This window comes from Tamandua tetradactyla, chromosome 24 (genome assembly GCF_023851605.1).
Source record: "Tamandua tetradactyla isolate mTamTet1 chromosome 24, mTamTet1.pri, whole genome shotgun sequence".
NCBI lineage: Eukaryota > Metazoa > Chordata > Mammalia > Pilosa > Myrmecophagidae > Tamandua > Tamandua tetradactyla.
The window spans coordinates 50,224,517-50,242,447 of NC_135350.1; the positions used below are offsets into that span (position 1 = coordinate 50,224,517).

Here is a 17,931-nt window from a genome sequence, read left to right on the forward strand (position 1 = left end):
TAACCACTATTCTATAATTCCTTAAACATGGTATTACCTAGAACATAAAATTGAGATATCAGCACTTTATTTGGGTAACTCTCATTTTTCGAAGGAGAATGTATAACAGACTTTTTCTGTAGTAAATCACAAGATAGTGACTGAAACAAAGTTAGCTAGCTGCCTTAGCCTATCACAAATGTTCCCTCTTCTGTGAAGGATTTTCTAAATTTTTTTTCACCCAGATTTACCCTTTCCCTTATTTATCCTCTTTGTCTGTGCCTGGCTCAGGAAAATTAATTATATTCTGACATATTTTTGAGACATAAAACATCTGTACAAGTAACTCTCATGCACGACAAAATAACTACTCTTTGGGCAGCATGTAAACTTTGTACATAGTCAATGTTCAACAAACATACGTGAAAAACCAATTAAATCTGGAGAACTGCTCAACACACTCATCATGTAACTAGAATAAGCTTCACTCTCTGTACAGATCTTGGAACTGGATTGCTGAAAGAATCTATACAGATAAAATAACTGATACCTTTATTTAGAGGGGTAAATGCCCTGCTTAAGGTCACACAGCTGCTACTTCAGGAAAGATTCTCAGTCCAGCACTTTCAATTAGGCTGATATCTGAGTTAAAATTTGCTAATGCTATCCATATGGCCTGTGGAGAGTCATTTTCTTCCTTTTATAAAAACTAAGGCGAACAGGTGAAGAATATGGAAGGAATGACTTCACATATCCTTCAATGACCCCAACAGAGTAGGAAAGGAGAGGACATTCATTTAAAGAAAACAAAGAAAAGATAACCCTACGCTGGCAAGCACGGCTGTCATCGAGATAGTGCCCGGGGAAGCAGGTGGTGCTGCAGGTGCCAGCGTGGGACAGAACAAGGTCAGCATCACACGAGGAGCAGGAGAAGAGGCCTCTGCCCAGGCAGGTTCTGCAGGAAGAGTGACATCCTACAAAGAGGAAAAACAGATAAGCAGAAACTTTAAAGCCAGACTTCCTTCCAAAGTAGTATCTCAAGTATCCATAATAAAAGCCCCAATACTAAGAGCTTTAGCTAAGCTAGTTTATGGTCCCAGCAGGCTTCTTACTTCTTAGGAATGTCCTCCTCTCAGGAATGTCAAGCCTTCCCAGCTGCAACCCCAAAGAGCACCTTAAGAGGCATCTACAACTACTGCATGTTCAGCACTTACTTTTACAAGCCCTTCTCTCTGCATAGTATCCAGAAGGGCAGTCAGGAACACAGTGGTCCCCTAGAAGCAGGTAGTGGGCATTCTGGCACCTCAGGCATGTACTCCCAGAGTTGTGGAGATCAGCTACACAGTGCTGGCACAGAGGATGGCAATCTGAAAAGGGCGAAGAGCACACAGAAGGCATGGATGCTCATGAGCACAGAGTCTAATCCCTACACCAAAGGGCAGAACAGATTTCAATTACGAACACTGCCACACAGACAGCAGAGAGTAGCCCAAAGGCAGTATATGTCAGCAAAGGAGAAGCTTGGAACCTATACAAATTATATGTTTGAGGTTTTTAGCAAATGGTCAGGCCCAGCACAGCAGTTGAGTTTTCATCCCTTTCCAGTTGAACGACCTCCAAGTACTAGAGCAGCATGTGATAGTACTTGCTAGAAGTATAGAGAGAAATTTCAGAGTATCAGAAACCTTCTCATCAGTATTATTAACATTTAGCCCAGAGTTCAGAGAACTAGAGTACCATGTGTCCCCCATTCACAGTGCTCGTTGCCCTCCACTGGGCTCCATCTCAATAAATTTGTCTTTCCAGAATCAGGGTATCAGTTTCAATCTTTAGTATGGAGGAATTGGGCTTAGTATATAACTGGGCTGATTACTGGAAAATTTTAGTCTTTAACTAGAGGTAAAGGTATGAAGAAGTCGAAGAGTCATTTTCATGACCTACTATTTAATCCACAGAAGCTCTGCAGTTTCCATTATGATTAAAGCTATACAACAATTTGTCTTGGATGGCCAGCATTGTGCCTTTTTCTCACTCACACAATGACCATCATTTAATTAAATAACTGGATTGTTTTGAGCTTCCATGGTCAGTGAAAACTTTCTCTGTCCCCCAATTCCCCTTCACCATCCACCATCACAAAGATGGGAGACAATCCACAAATCCTAGTTATCCACCCAAATAAAAAAGGAATAAAGACCTAGATAAAAAGAAGAAAATTTAAAAATTCTTTTCCTCTTCCTTTGTAGGATTCGAAGCACTTTTTGCACTTACTAATTCACCATCAAGAGACCAGACGTATCTTGTTGTTTCTCATCAAGGCCTTGCAGATGGAGATTGTGATTTCTAGTAATGTTTTCGCTAAAAAATCCATGTCAAAACAAATTGCCTATCCCTGAAATCTGTTAAAAGAGGTCTTTATCTCTCTACCCTGGGTGATACACTTTCTTAATTGCTGGTCATCTGAAACATGTTCCCTATACAAGAAACAGATCTCGCTCCCATATCCAGCATCCATTCATCTTCATGAAAAACCTTTTCTGGGACCTTTATAGACAACCTGGAAGTTGAACCAATGTTCTCCTCAAAAAAAAAAAAAAAAAAAACATGATTTTTCTAGCAGCACACAAATAGCCCCTGAACTTTCTCTGAACTTTGGGGGTTTCAAATTACAACCAGCTTTTCCTCAGTATTAGGAACAATTCATGATATCTTAAGGGCAAATTAATCCTCATTACAGCTCTTCAGGAAATTATAAAGGAAATGAAGACTGTATTAAGAGAAATATGATAAGGAGACTATTTCCCCCTGCTTAGGTGTATGGTTTCCAAAGAATGCCAAGCATTTTGTTCTCTTTTTCTCATGTCCTCCTCATAGTGCCAGGAACATTTACATGTGCAAAGGGGAGATTCAACAAGCTTCAAAAGTTACTGGAGCAAATGAAGGTGATTCTGTTTTATGATCACTTTGAAGAATGGGTAAATGTTCAGAATGAAAACCTGGGAAATACTCCTGATTCAAGGATCCATTATTCAAAAAGTCATGGCTTCTTCATCTTTAAAGCAAGTACTTACAGATAGTATGGGCTCAGGCATGCATAAACATAGTCTGCAGGTGTTCAGTGGTTTAAAGACTAGTTGCTTCTCTCTAGTATGCAATTAGAGCAATGAAAAAAGAATAATCACAAAGGGGATGCTTTGAAGAGAAAGTAAGCAAATCTTTGGAGTATTCTGTGGGCACAATAAATAAATATTTATGGATTTGTCTGATCTTGGGGCTCTCTAGACGCAGTTTAAATGAGGAATGCAATGTGGATTAATTAGTTCTAGAGGAAGCTGGAGTTAGGTTAGGGATCCTCTTTATCCCTCTCATGGGTAACTGCTCTAAATATTTTTCACTCTTCTCAGGTCACCAATTATACCCTGTGTGCCCCCTATATCCCCATAGGTGAGCTTTCTTCTACTTCACTCAGCTCATCAAGCATGAGCATCTATACCTTCTCCCTTTCATTCTCAAAACATCTAAATTTACTCATTTTTATTTCTACCTCAGAAGATAAAATGGCTTATCCCAATTCTCAACATTATTCCATCTTTCACTCCCCATCTCTCTTCTTTGAGCTTAACCTCAAAACATGACCCACATCATCTGTCCCCCTAAAACCAGACTCTACCCTAGTCTCTTGCCTTCCCTTCCCTACCCTACTTCCTTGCCTCTCTCACTGCTCCTCTTATTGTTATCTGCCTCCAACCTCCACAAATAAATCGTGGCATTGCTCTTGAGAAAGTCTCAAATGAACTCTTAATGACAAAATCTACCGGCCTCCTCGAAATCCTTATCCTACCTGAGTTCTCTGTGACACATGGCACTACCAACCACCCCTCCTCTTTGAAGCCCTCTGTTTCCCTAGCATGCATTATTTGGGTACTCTTCATGGTAGAGCTCTCTTTCACTATCTCTGACTGTCTGATAAATGCAAGTATTCCTCACAACTCTAACTTCTTCCCTTCTCCTAAACATGCCTCATTTCCTACAGGCCTCAAAGCAGACATGGACTTTGGTATACAGAATCCTAAAAGGACTCATGAGTTGCAGAGATTCTTAAATCACTCAAGGTCTCTGCCTCTCTCCATGGCTCTGTGTTAAGCAATAAAAATGCATCAGATGAATTCCTAGACATATCACATTGTATGATTTAGAACCTAGGAGAAATCAATAAATGATACCTGGAACATAGAAAATAATCAACTGCCATTTGCTTGAAGCCTCACACTAATCCAAGTTAGTTTACAGTTTTACCTGACAAAAGGAGACTGTACCTCAGTTTGGAAAAGTTGGACTCTGTTGCTATTTGTTCGCTACATGCATTCATCACAGTGGTTGAGAAAGTCATAATGAACATCTGATCCCATTAATAAATTCATTCCAATGCAGCTATAGGTGTGGGTCCCATACTAATCCATTGAGGCAGACCTCCTTTCCCAACTATACCATATACAGGCCTCCAACAGAAAACCACTTAAATAGATATGCTCTGAAAATCTGCTCTGGAGGTTGGTGGGTTAATTTCTATTAAAGCAAGCAGAAAAGAATAATAAATTCCTAAAACTAGGAAATGCCTTTGTCTTCAGAGGCCTGAAGTCAAAATCTCTTCATAGGAGAGAATTCTTAAGAGACCTCAAAATGAGTAATAATGTTCAGGGAGAAGAAGCCAGAAATCAGAGCAACAAGGATTTGAGTATTCATACCAATATTCTGACTTACAATCACAAAAGTATAGTTCACTTGGGCAGACAACAGAGACCAGGCAATATGGGTTACAAGTGGCCAGTCCAACCCCAGTGGGCAACCCCTCTGTGCAGGCTTCAGGTTCAAGTCCCAGAAAATCTTGAGGGTTTATTTTTCCAACTACAAAATAAGCTGTGGAAGAAATTATGAAAAATATTTTTATAAAATATGAGCATAAAAATCACCACAAGGTATGTCTTTCAGAATCAATCACTATTAACATTGTCATTTTTAAAAGTTCTTTTTCTATACAATTTTACATGGATAGATTTCTACATACATGAGATTATATTAAACACAGGCAGACAGTACTTTTTTCGCTCAATACCATGAGCATTGCCACATCATTTTTATGGGCTGTATAATATACCAATTGAAAAAACCAATAATTTTTGCTATAATTTGAACATTTACTTCCAATGTTTCTCTACTTCTAAAATTAAAGGCATGATGAAAATCATTGCACATAAATCTTTGTCTGCATTGCAGATATTTCTTGATGGACAATGTCAAAGAAATAAAAATCATATCATTATTATAGCCTACATTTATTGAGCTCTAAATTTATACCAAGCACTGTACTAATTATTTCAAATGCATTATCTCATTTAAAAAGATGAAATAAGCAATGTTGTTATCTCCAGCTTATAGATGATAAAATACTCTAAGAGGTTAAGTTCTTTGCTCACACTCCTGGCATCTAAACTGACTCCAGAACATACAATTTTAATGCATGAAACACATTTAAAATTCTTAAGAGATATTGCAAATTTCTTTTCAGAAAGCTTCTATCAATTTCTATTTCCACAAATAGTTTGTGAGACTGTTCAGAATAACTTTGCCAGCACTAAGTAATTTTGAAATAGGAAGATGATCTTGGCTATTTTGGTTGGTGAAAATTGGTGTTAATCTGTTGTTTGAATTTACATTTCTCTTATTATAAGTAAGGTTGAGCATTTTAAAAATCTCTCCTTTCAAACAACAAAACTGTTGAAATGTCTGTTGCATGCATAGAGCTTCCAGTTTGGTAGGGAAAAATCACTCTGGATATATAATTACAACTGAGTAGGTTACGAAATAATTGGAAACATCAACCAGTGCATTCTTTACTCATCTTATCCTTCATTAGATGAGGAAGCACAGGAACCCTTATGTGCTCCCAGAGAAAGATGTCAAAACCTACAAAGATTTACAAAGCTATTCAATTCACTGCTCCTAATAGAGCCCAGGGTGTAGGTGAGAGATAGAAAAAAACAAAAAATGAAAACAAGCCTGAAAGTACACTGGGCTAATACAACCAGTTCCTTTCCTACACCCCCAACTGCCACCCTTTATCTCCATACCCCATCCTAGAAAAATCCTTCAAGCTGGAGAGCAAGAAAAGAATTAGAAAAAACAGAGGGAATGGTTCACAGTCTCTGACCTCCCCTCACATAGGACAGGCTGTAGGCAGCCCTGGTAGAATATCCTTTAAGAATCTGAGAGTACTGTGGTCTTGTGCTGTGATTCAGAGAGGGCTGTCAACAAATCACACCCTGCATTGCAAGGGCAATAGAAATGATGGCAGCTGGGTTGAGCAGTAAGAGGACATATGGCAGACACTGAGCACAGTACTGGCATGGAGTCATTCTGTAGAAGGTTCCAGGGACAAGTAGGGGGCCATGGAAATATACAACAGGGGTACCAACTCAGTCCAGGCATCAAGGGAGGACACTGAGATGAGGGGAGTGAGCTTGAAAGATGAGCTCGGCAGGGGTGAGAAAGTCTGGAAACAATCCCAAGGAGAAGGAAAAGCCTAGGCAAAAACCTAGTAGACAAACAGAACAGGAAGCCTACAAGGAACTGAAAAAAGTGCAATATGCCTGAATCTTAGAGAGCAAGCAAGAGTCTCTTAGGTCCTGGCTGGGCCAGATTTTGCAAGACTTTGTAAGTCAGGTTAAGAAGTCTGGATTTTATCATAAAGGCAATTATGAATTTTTGTGTGTGTGTCTTTTGTCTATCTATTTACTAAAGTCTCTGTTTTTATTAAAGAGTTTAAAACTAAATTATTCTATGAAAGATAACTGGTGATGGGAGAAGACATTAGAGACAGTAGAAAACCAACAATCCAAGAAAAGCCTAACATACTCAGCTTTCAACATGAAACCTTTGTTTGGACAGGAGGTGGGGGGGCACCGCACTACTCTCTCTTACCTCCTCCCTCCAGATCATTCTCTGGAGACATCCAATGCTATATGGTCAAGGATTTATGTTAGACTGGGCAAATTAATAATACTATTGCAATAGGCTTCTTGGCAGAAGTGGGAAAGCTAACCATCAAATTCATATGAAAGGACAAGGACTCCAAATAACCAGAACCATCTTGAAAAAAAGAACTTGGAAGACTCACACTTCCTGATTTCATATCCAGAATATATAAAGACTTCCTCCAACTCAACAACAAAAAAACAAGCAACCCAATTTTTTAAAAAATGGGTAAAGGATTAGAATAGACAATTGTTCAAAGAAGATACAAAAATAGCCAATAACTGCATGAAAAGATTTTCAAAATCATTGAACATTAGGGAAATGTAAATTAAAACCACAATGAGAAAGCACCTCACACCCATTAGAATGGCTAGTATTAAACAAACAGGAAATAAGTAGTTGTGAGGAAGCAGAGATAAAGGACTACTAGTACATTTTTGATGTGAGTGTAAAATGGTACAGTCACTGTGGAAAACAGTTTGGTGGTTCCTCGAAAGTTAAATATAGAAATACCATATGACCCTGCAATCCTACTTCTAGGTATATACTCCAAAAATTGAAAATAGGGACTCAAACAGTTATTTGTACACGAAAGTTCATAGCAGCATTTTCACAATAACTAAAAGGTAGAGGCAATCTAATGCCTAGCAATAGGTAATGGATAAACAAAAATGTGGTATATACATACAAAAGAGCATTATTCAACCATAAGAAGGAATGGTGTCCTAATACACGCTGACACATGGATGAACCTTGAAGGCATCATGTTAAGTGAAGTAAGCCAGACACAAAAGGACAGATAGTGTATAATCCCACTTATATGAAATAATTAGAATATGCAAATTTATAAAGAATGTGAAAGTAGAGTATAGGTTAAGAGGGTGGGGAGAAGGGAGAATGGGGTGTTAATATATAATGGGTGCAGGGTTTCTGTTTGGGGTGATGAGAAAGTGTTGATGATGGAGGATGGTGAGGATAGTAGAATATTATGGATGTGATCCATCCCACTGAATTGTATGCCTGGGAGCAGTTGAGATGGGAAATGCTATGTTGCATACATGTTGACACAATTTTAAAAAGAGGAACTGAAGAGACAGTGGCAACTAAAGGCAATACCAGATCCTGAGCTATATCTAATGTTGAAGGAGAAAATGCCAAATAAGATATTATTGAGACAACTGAAAAGTTGGACTATAGATGGCATGCTTTATATCAATGTTAATTTTTAAACTTCATAACTGTACTTACTGAGATTACCTAAGTGAATATTCTGTTCTCAGGAAATATACATGACAATATTAAGTTTCAAGGAGCATGATGTATGCAACTTACTCTCAAATGTCTCATCAAACAGATGATTGACTGAGAGAGAGAATGATATAACAAATTTAACAAAATGTTAAAAGTTGGTGAATCTGGGTGTCTGGGTAGGAGATATATTCGAGTTCTCCATATTAATTATGTATTGTTTTTGCAACTGTCCTGTGTGTTTGAAATTATTTCAAAATAAAAAGTTTTTTTTTGAAAATGAATATATGATCTAGGTACATAAAAATTATCATGGCTGGGATTGGAGATCTTGGGGTGTCCCTTGATAAAGAAAAATAACATACTGGTGGTTTATTTTCAGGTCATGAATGGAAGAAAACCTTTCCACAAATTGTCAGTTTCCAAGACTACTCCTTTAAAAAGAAAAGCAAAGTGGAATTTGGCCAAATCAGTTAGTACATAGTACCTAGGTAGTGCCTACCTATTTCTCGAAGAAAGAAAATATATGATTGGAGTAAAAATCCTAGGAAATTGTGGGGAATTTGGGGGATCACACAAAAGTCAACGTGAGTTACGCTATCTGGTTTTCAAAAACCTACTTCAAGCCAAGAGAAAAAGGGTACTACATGGTTGTGTGTGAGATAATTTGGTACTGTTTTGTCAGTTACAATTTGAGGTAATGAAGACAGAAATACCCCAATGGCCAACCAAATGCATTAATTACACTATTAACTATCTAAACATAATTTAGGAGGGGTGTGGCATTACAGGAGGTGGCTGTGTGTCCCAGGGAATTGCTACAACACCAGTCACTTCACAGAAATATCTGTAAGCATACTTTCTAAGGGCTAAATTGATTTGGAGGCAACTCTTGGCTCATTTTTGGCAGATGGTGACCGGCTGACTAATCAAAATTCAGATCCTTGCTGGACCCACACTGACAATCATAAGAAATTGTGTCCTTAAAATGACAGCATCCTGGGTGATGCAAAGGTAGCTCAGTGTTAGAATTCTTGCCCCTCATGCCCAAGACCCGGGTTTGAGTCCCGGAGCCTGCCTATGTCAAAAAAAGAAAAGAAAAGAAAAAGAAAAGAGACAGCATACTCAGAGAGGCCAACAAACCAAGAATTAAGTCCCTAAAATCTTCCACACCACCGCCCTCAGTCCTGTTCCTCCCCACAGATTGTATTTGGAGCAGCGTCATAGGATGTACTAGAGGAAGTTTCTACGGTTACTGCTTAATTTGTACCAGGACTGCAGTGTCCAAATAGGGGAACTGAGTTTCCAACCCATCAATCTAGCAGTCTGTGCAAGGATTAATATCCCATCCTGAAAGCTCCATCTGTGTGGTAAAGCATTTGCATCTGATCTTCCTGCCTGATAATAATAGAAAAGGAGGCTGACCTCAAATCTGTCTAAATGGTGAGTATGCATTCATTAAATGCTTTAAAACAGCATCAATTCTGAACACTGGGGGAAGAGCTCCCAGCTTCCTATTATTGTGACTCAGTAAGCAAATTCTTATTTGTCAGGATTTCAATTACAGTGAAGAGTCTTTAAACATAAGACTCATTATGAGTGACAAGGAAAGAAGAGACCCAGGATATGTGTATGTATGTTTGCCTGTTTCAGATCACTAGTGTATAAGCATTTGGGGGCAGGAGAGAAGTATGCTGATGTTTGCATATGTGTCTGCTTACTAATAAACCCAGTGAACTAGCTCTTTAAACAAGCAAATTAATGAACACATTACAAGGGAGGCTAGGAATGAAGTGTTAGCTCCAGCTGAAATAAATACATTTCTTGTTTTTAAGCAAGCAGAAGATTCCATTTGTTTTCTAAATAGGCAGCATATTTTAGCATGCAGACATGCTAAAAATTTAAATAGATAAAAATTAATATTTTGACTCAGCGGCTGCAATATCCTCTAATATGTCACCCTGCGGCTGGGAGGAAATTGCATGTGGTCATCACTGTGTGATGCTTTCTTCAAATCACAAAGGCTCTTATTTGAGGCTCACTGAGGATTACTCACAATCATGATGGATGGAAGCGCACAGGGGTGAAATGACTTCTTTCATGTCTTTGGAATAAAGTCAAAAAAGCTTGAAGATATTAAAATAAGCGTGTACTGTCAAAGCAATGACTTTGGATGTGGGTTTTATGGAGCAGTGACTCCTTAGCTGATAAATAATGACTATAAAGACAAATTTTGACACACAGTAAGATTTTTAATAATGTCCTGTCAGTGGATTAGGTTCTTAATGCAACCACATTATGTGCATTCAGAAGTGGTTGAAATAATCAGCACATGTAGCTGTTCCTCACCAGGTCAAAAAAGAAATTATTTCATGTTGAAACTTAGGGCCCTTAAAAGTGTGGAATATGTGTTCTGGTGCTTCTTTTAAAATTGATGGGGTTCTACTTTGTGAGATAAGTACAGAAGCCAGCCAAAATTAACATACATAGGGTTGAAAAGAAAGAAGCATCTTAACTTTACCTTCTGATCATCATTATTTTGGTCCCCTCCACCCTCAAACTCATAAATTATGTGCTTTTTTTGCTGAGGCTCTGAATCAGCACAAAAATAATAAAACCAAACAAACAAACAAAAGAAATGAACAAAAGTGTCTCTTTTTCTCAGTGTTTGCGTGGTTATTGTTTTAGCTTTAAAATACTAACCAAACAAGAGGGCAGGCCGCGGTGGCTCAGCGGGCAAGGTGCTTGCCTGCTATGCCGGAGGGCCTCGGTTCGATTCCCGGCCCCAGCCCATGTAACAAAAAACGGAAAAACAAAATACAATAAAACAAGAAAATGTTTAAAGATGTTTCCCTTTCTTCCTTCCTTCCTTCCTTCTATCCTTCCTTCCTTCTCTCTGTCTTTCCTTTAAAAAAAAAAAAAAAAAAAAAAAAAAAAAAAATACTAACCAAACAAGAAAACGCTACAATAGACTGACCTTAACACAATGGAGTTTGATTTCTACTTAGTGTTGACAAACTTGCCAGTGTGTTATGGATGCTGGGATAGAAGAGAAGGAAGCAGACAGTTGGAAAAAGGAGGGAGCAATCAGCAAAATCAAATGCAAGAGCAAAGAGCAAAGCTCTCTCCTCTGTTTTGGTGCTGACAGGTGACAAGAGCCCCACTCCTGCCCATGTACCTTGACGTCCTTCCTGTATCTTGCCACCTGTCAGTTTATGTCTTATTCTTGGTTTACCACCAAAATAAAAACAGTTCATGTCAATTAGCGTTAGTGGAAAGTCAGCAGTGTACAGTGAGGCACTATGGAAAGTACTATAGGAGATAGAATATTGAGTCAGATTCAGACTCTTTCCCCAAGAAGATTATGAAGGGATGACAAGGATGTAAGTGTCCGAAGAAAGTAACACCTAAAATGCAATAAGGAATCAAAGGATGACCAGAAAATAGTTTATCCAAGGGAGTAAGGGGCACTTGAATTTGCATGTTTATTTAAAGTTTGCAAATGGTGCTGGCTGAGAAATCCTAGTTGGGAGGCAAGAGCAATGCAAGGGCACACAGGAGGTGCCGTGTAGAGTGGGAAAGAGCATCCAGGATGGATAGATCTCAAGAACCAAGGTAGGGGGCGGGCCGCGGTGGCTCAGCGGGCAAAGTGCTTGCCTGCTATGCCGGAGGACCTCGGTTCGATTCCCGGCCCCAGCCCATGTAACAAAAACAAAGAAACAAAATACAATAAAACAAGAAAATGTTTAAAGATGTTTCCCTTTCTTCCTTCCTTCCTTCCTTCTATCCTTCCTTCCTTCTCTCTGTCTTTAAAAAAAAAAAAAAAAAAAAAAAAAAAAAAAAAAAAAAACAAAGGTAGGTAAAAATCGGCCTGGGACTGAAAATTAGTGAGGAATTCACACTTAATCTGGTAGATAATGGGACATCATCAATAAGTTTTGACCATAAAATAATGCTTTTTTAAGCCACAGCTGATCTTCAAGAAGATCCCTTCCTTGGAAGGAGTAGGGAGAGTCTTGGTGGGGAAGAGTCTTAGAAAAAAACCAAAGCTATCATCTGGGAAAGATGAGTTCTCACAGCAGAAACAGAAAAGGAAATGAATCCAAGAGCTAGTGCAAAGACTGAATTTACAGGATCTAATTAGTAGTGATTATAAGGTATGGAGGTAGGGAGGAAACAGGTATAACAAAGGTTTTGTATTGCACTGATTAGTAGTGGGTGGACAAGAAAGTGAAAAAAATGAAGAAAAGGTGCTGGGGGACAGGGAGGGGCATGATGATGGAATGTTTTTTTGGAACCTTTCGAGTATGGCATTTCTGTGGGACAGATATCCAACAGAAAATGAGGGCCTGGAAATGATCAAGTGTGCACTTGTCATGTACTCTAAGGAGAAAATTGAAATAAGGATTAAGTCTATGGAAGATGCTCAAATCCCTAGAGGAAAGGGAGATGAAGGAGAAAGAAGGGAGTGAAAGAGCAAGAGGGAAGGAGGAAGATGAAATGTGTAATTGAGGTAGGGTTAGAATTAGGGTGGTGACTGGCTGAGTAAGGAAAAAATTCCCAGGAGTGATGAGGCCTCATGGAAAAAGATATCTGAGAACAACAGCAATAAACACCACTGGGGTCCAAATGACCCCACCTGAGTAAGCTATCTATGGAGAAAGATGGAGCCAAATGTCCCCACCTGAGTCATCTACCACCAAGCATCCACAGATGAGGGAAGAATAATAAAATAGTTAATAAACACTAGAAAAGGAAAAAAATCTATAAAAGTAGATTGTTCCACAGCATCAGGGTCTCTCACCTCCCATCTTTTTCTTTAAGAGAGTGCCCACATATTCCTTCTCACATGCATACCTAATACATTTTCTGCCTGCTTACTTTCTGTGCTGTGCCCTTGAATTAAGCTGAATTGGAAAACATATTTTGGCGAGCCAGCCAGGAGACACTTATCTCTGACTATTTGGACTGGTAAGTCATGGCTAATGACTGGAAGGCTTGGCTGCATGCTTTTGCTTTTTCTCCTTGCTTGCCTCTTTGTTATCCTTTTCTATGTCCTCATACCTCTAGGGACTCTTGTTCTCCAGGACACAAACTTGGTCTTCTCTGAGTCTCTGGCTCCCTCCTTAGAGGTGACAGGAGTCTGTCTCCATGCTGTGTAGATCCAAGAAAACTCAGAGTGGCAGGTTATACTGCCCTTGAGACTGATTGGGAGCTTCTGCCCATGTTAAGCAGAAGTCTGATGGAAGCCCTATCAAGTACCCCAATTTTCCTCTTTCTCTCTCTCTTTACTGGTTCTCAAAGACTCCCCCACCCCCACCCCACTGTCTCCTTTTTTTGTCTCTGAGGACCACCTCTTCAGCCTCACCTGCCTAAAAAGATTTCCTTGCCCTTCAGACACTTCCTTCTCCTGGATCTCTTCCTCCTTTCACCTCTTCAACAGAGGTCCTCTCCCCTGCTTCCATGAGAGTCTCCATTTCTGTCTGGTTTTCAATGCCAGATATTTCACCTTTTCTAACAAAGGATTCTGGGCTAGGGATTCTTGTACCACACAAGGAGTCACCTTTGATTCTTGTACCAAACAAGGTGTCCTCTTTAGCATTCTAGGGAGTCACCTGTGGTCTATGCCTAGGAATTGGGTATTTTCCAATGGGAGTGTCTCCCCTTCAGGCCTTGCTCATTAGACTGAGACCCATTGTGGCTGAATATAAAGCTTCCCTTCTTTCTAGATTATGCTCACTCTTTAGCACTTAGGAAACAGGAAACTAGAGGACAAAGGTATTCCCAGGAGTGTTGTCCTAGACTTTTCTTGGGTGGGGCAAGTGCCCCCACCTCAGGAATGTAGGTTGAATCATCTCCCAAGGAGAAACATCCTGGAAAGAACCGGTGATTTTACTTCCCTGTTCCCAAGAGATTGAGCAGGCAGAGAGGAACCACTCCTCGAGAACATTGTCCTGAAATTCTTCTGTAGTGTAGGTCCAGATATCTCTCAGGAAAGGTGTTCTGGATGCCCAGCAACTGTATTCCTCATGTTCCCAAGAGATTGGGCTGGTGGGGAGGTAAATGCCCAGGTCTGAAACACATTGGGACACCACATGGTCACACTAGCACTAGGGAGGCTCTTCCATATCCTTTTCCAGAGGAAATGGGAAATGCCAACAGTTGATATAAGTTAAAAGATGGAAAAGCATAGACCTCCAATGGTATTCTCAATTACAATATCATCCTCCAGCCTGTAAAAGACAGGGAAAGTAGTCAGAAATTCCCTGTGCCCAGATGTTTGTCTCTCTCTATCAAGACAAGGACCTGAGAAGGCCTTGTCACTTATATTGTGCCCATGTCTCAAATTCCAGTAGAGAAGAAAATCTTTATAATCCCCTTTTAAAACTTGTTTGTTAAAGGTATGAGAAAGTGTACCACAAAGCATAGTGAAATAGTTAATAAAAATTACAAAAGGAATAAAAATCTATAAAAGCAGGTTACCCCCACAGTGTTGGGGCCTCTCGCTTCTTTCTTTGTGAGAGTGTCCACATGTTCCTTTCCACATGCATATCCAAAAATTTTCCACCTGCTTACTCTCTGTGCTGTGCCCTTGAATTATTTCTCAAGGCATGGCCAAGAACTGAGGAAGCTGAATCCAGCAACATATTCAGAAGGCAAAATGACTTCCTGAGATCAGCTCAGGAAGAAAGACAGGAATAGAAAGGCATTGGGTCCCAGTGGAGGCTTTGGCAAGGGTGAGGGGGCTCCTTTTTCAAAGGAAGGAATGAAGAAAAAGAGGTAAGTAGAAGTTACACAGTGATTTAAGGAAAAGATGATGTTAATCTTCTAAATAAAAAAGAAAGCATGATTGTAGACTGAGAGTGAAGACAGCCAAGTGAGACCTGATGAGAGTGTCGAGAGTACACATGGGAAGTCCACGGTGGGCAATACCACAAAGCATCAGAAAGATAATTAAAAGGATTGCCGAGAAACAGAGAGGGTCGTACTGAAGCTTGAACAGGTGATTAAGGCAGATGACATGAAATGGTCTGATGCGTATACTCTGGAGTGGCACTGTCTGCTTACCAGCTTTGGGTAAGTTGGTCAATGCTTTTAATCTCTCTCACATGGCCTATAAAGTAGAGATTGTAGGAATGACCTCTAAGTGCTGGAGTCAGGATTAAATGAAATAATTTATGGAAACAAATGGCACATAGTAAGTGCTCAATAAGCATTAGCTATTATTCATTATAATAGGCTCAAATCAGTTCTTTGCTACTTTATTCATGCTTGCATATGTCACTTTATTTTTCTATTGCAATAAAGCCACAGAGGTGAACATATCTTTCAAAAAAGTAGGTAAGTGTGGCCTTAACAGTTTTGCTATCTCTAAAACTGAAGAGGATAACCTCTAAGTCTGTGCTTTTATATATCCTCAGAAGTCTTCTTGCAGTTCGGGCCCTGTCCTTTAGTTCTTAGGAAGACAACAATCCTGACTCAACTGGGAGTATTACTGAGTTGAAAGTTCATAAATAAGGTTTTTCTGTCATTACTAAAGCCAGTTAAGACACTTCTTTACAAAACTTCACAAAGGAGAAAAGCACATTTGTTGTGTGTTTTCTTTATTTGTCCGTTTGTTTTTTAATTTAAAGAGGCTTCAATGTAAGCACAGTTCAGTTTCTTTATCGGAAAGGAAAAGTTCAAAGAAAAGAAATGCTTTGAAATATTTAATCTTCCTTCAAGCAAACCTGTGGTCTCTTAAATAAAACACAAATTGGGAGAAGAAGGAAGAAATAATCACTGAAAGTTCCAAAGAGAGCCTGGATATGCAGTTCATAGTTCAAGTAATAGGAGATACAGTGACAAAATGAGGCATAAGAAAAGAAAGCGCATCACACACAAAAAAGACAAGGAACATAAAGAAGCAAGGGTGAAAAAAAAAAAGAAATTACAAGAAAAGTGAAAAAATATAGAGATAGAAGAACAGGACCAGAAGGAATGAGAAGGGAGGTGAGAAAAAAAGAGATAACAACTAAAATATGATCACAGAGGAAAAATCCTTGATATAATTACAACATGATGCATTTAGAAGGGGATTCAGGATTAGGACACCAATTTGAGTCATTTGCTCAACACAACATTTCTTGGCAGTATCTACGTGCTAGTCTTAATTCCTTGGTCAACAAAATGGGAATGGTAAGGTCTAGTTTTCCCACTTCTGTAGGAAGCGTTCTCAAGAGGACCAAATGAGAACATGTGAGAAAATAGTTTGAAAATTATAATGGGTCACAAAGACACCACTAGTATTAGCAATAACCTGAAGGCAGATCTAGTCACAGCTGTAGCTTTGGGAGTCATATTCAATCTACCAACCAAGCAGCAAGTCTATCTCCTGCTAGTTATTTCCAAAGTTCACAATAGAAAAGTGGCCAAACTGATTTATACATGCATAATATAATGCTATTCAGCAATTTAAAATGACAATTATGAGGATTCTTCCAATATTTGCCAGCACATGTACGTAAATTAAAGTGATATTTAAGAGAAAAAAGCAAACAAATTAGCCTGTCACTGTTAACTACAATTATGAAAAATGCAGTGTATCCACTGAAAAAGATTGTGAGTAAATGTGGAGTGATACAAATTGTTAAAATTTAGTATGCATGAATGCTTTATTTAAAGTTGATTTATTTAATAAGGATAAGCCACAATAAAAACAATGTCACTTGGAAGTCTAAATCATCTTCTTTAGCTTTTAAACAGACTGCTAAGCTCTTGCAACTCTTTCCAAGAGCTAAGTTACCAAATTTGCCATACCAGTCCCTGCCAGTCTATCCTTTAATCCACCAATCAAAAAGTCTTTCGAGTCCCTCTTGTATGTAGTAGACTGTACAAGGTATCATAGGGGACAACAAAATGGTTAAGCAGATGGATTCTGTAATCAGACTCTCTAGGTTCAAATCTTGGTTCTATTACTTTCTACTTTTGGCATCTTCAGCAGTTACTTAACCTTTCTATGCTTCAGTTTCTTCACATGTAAAACAGGAATAACATTAGTACCTACCCTGGAGGATCACTGTGAATATTAAAGGATACAATGCATTCAAACCAATTAGCACAGTGCTTGCAATATAATAAGCTCTCAGAACAGTCACCTAAGATCAGAGACCCATGAAAAGATCACTCAAGATAACATAAGCTAGTCAATGCCAAAGGTAACTGGTAGAAACAGTCAGTATACTAGGAATTACAATGTGGGAAAGGCCAAGAGGAAGCTGTCTTGAAGGGAAAAAATTTGAGTCAGGTCACGAAGGATAAATGTGTAGGATTTGGGGGATTAAAATAAAATAGTAACTGCTATGATTAAACTTTGCTTCCTTCCTTCCTTTCACCTTATAATTGCAGGAGCAGCTACAGCAAGATGCCAACCCACCTCACCCACCTGACAAAAGGGACTGTAAAACAGAATTGGTTCACACCTCTCAGTCATCAAGTCACTGTGAATGGAGGCATAGTACTGGTATATTGGCGCATGTAGGGCTCCTTCCCAGGTTCTTAAAAATGTCCAAATTGAACTGGTTTTATTCATTATTCACTGCTGCATTTGTAGTCACCTATTTTTTTTTAAAAATGATTTGTTGCTCTTTGGATCTGTGCATTTCTACTTTCTTTGCCAATTTCTTAGGACCC

At 39.0% G+C, this 17,931-nt stretch overlaps 1 protein-coding gene across 2 annotated transcripts in view; it reads right to left on the minus strand.

The window, feature by feature from the left end:
* The window catches only part of FRAS1 (Fraser extracellular matrix complex subunit 1), a 500,829-nt gene that overhangs the window by 174,335 nt on the left and 308,563 nt on the right, over window positions 1-17,931 (minus strand). For both annotated transcript variants that reach the window (XM_077143064.1, XM_077143062.1), the window contains 2 exons: window positions 1,194-1,346; window positions 807-953 (listed from right to left, as the gene is read on the minus strand). In XM_077143064.1, the coding sequence (XP_076999179.1) occupies window positions 807-953; window positions 1,194-1,346 (300 nt within the window). The remainder of the gene's footprint in view (window positions 1-806; window positions 954-1,193; window positions 1,347-17,931) is intronic.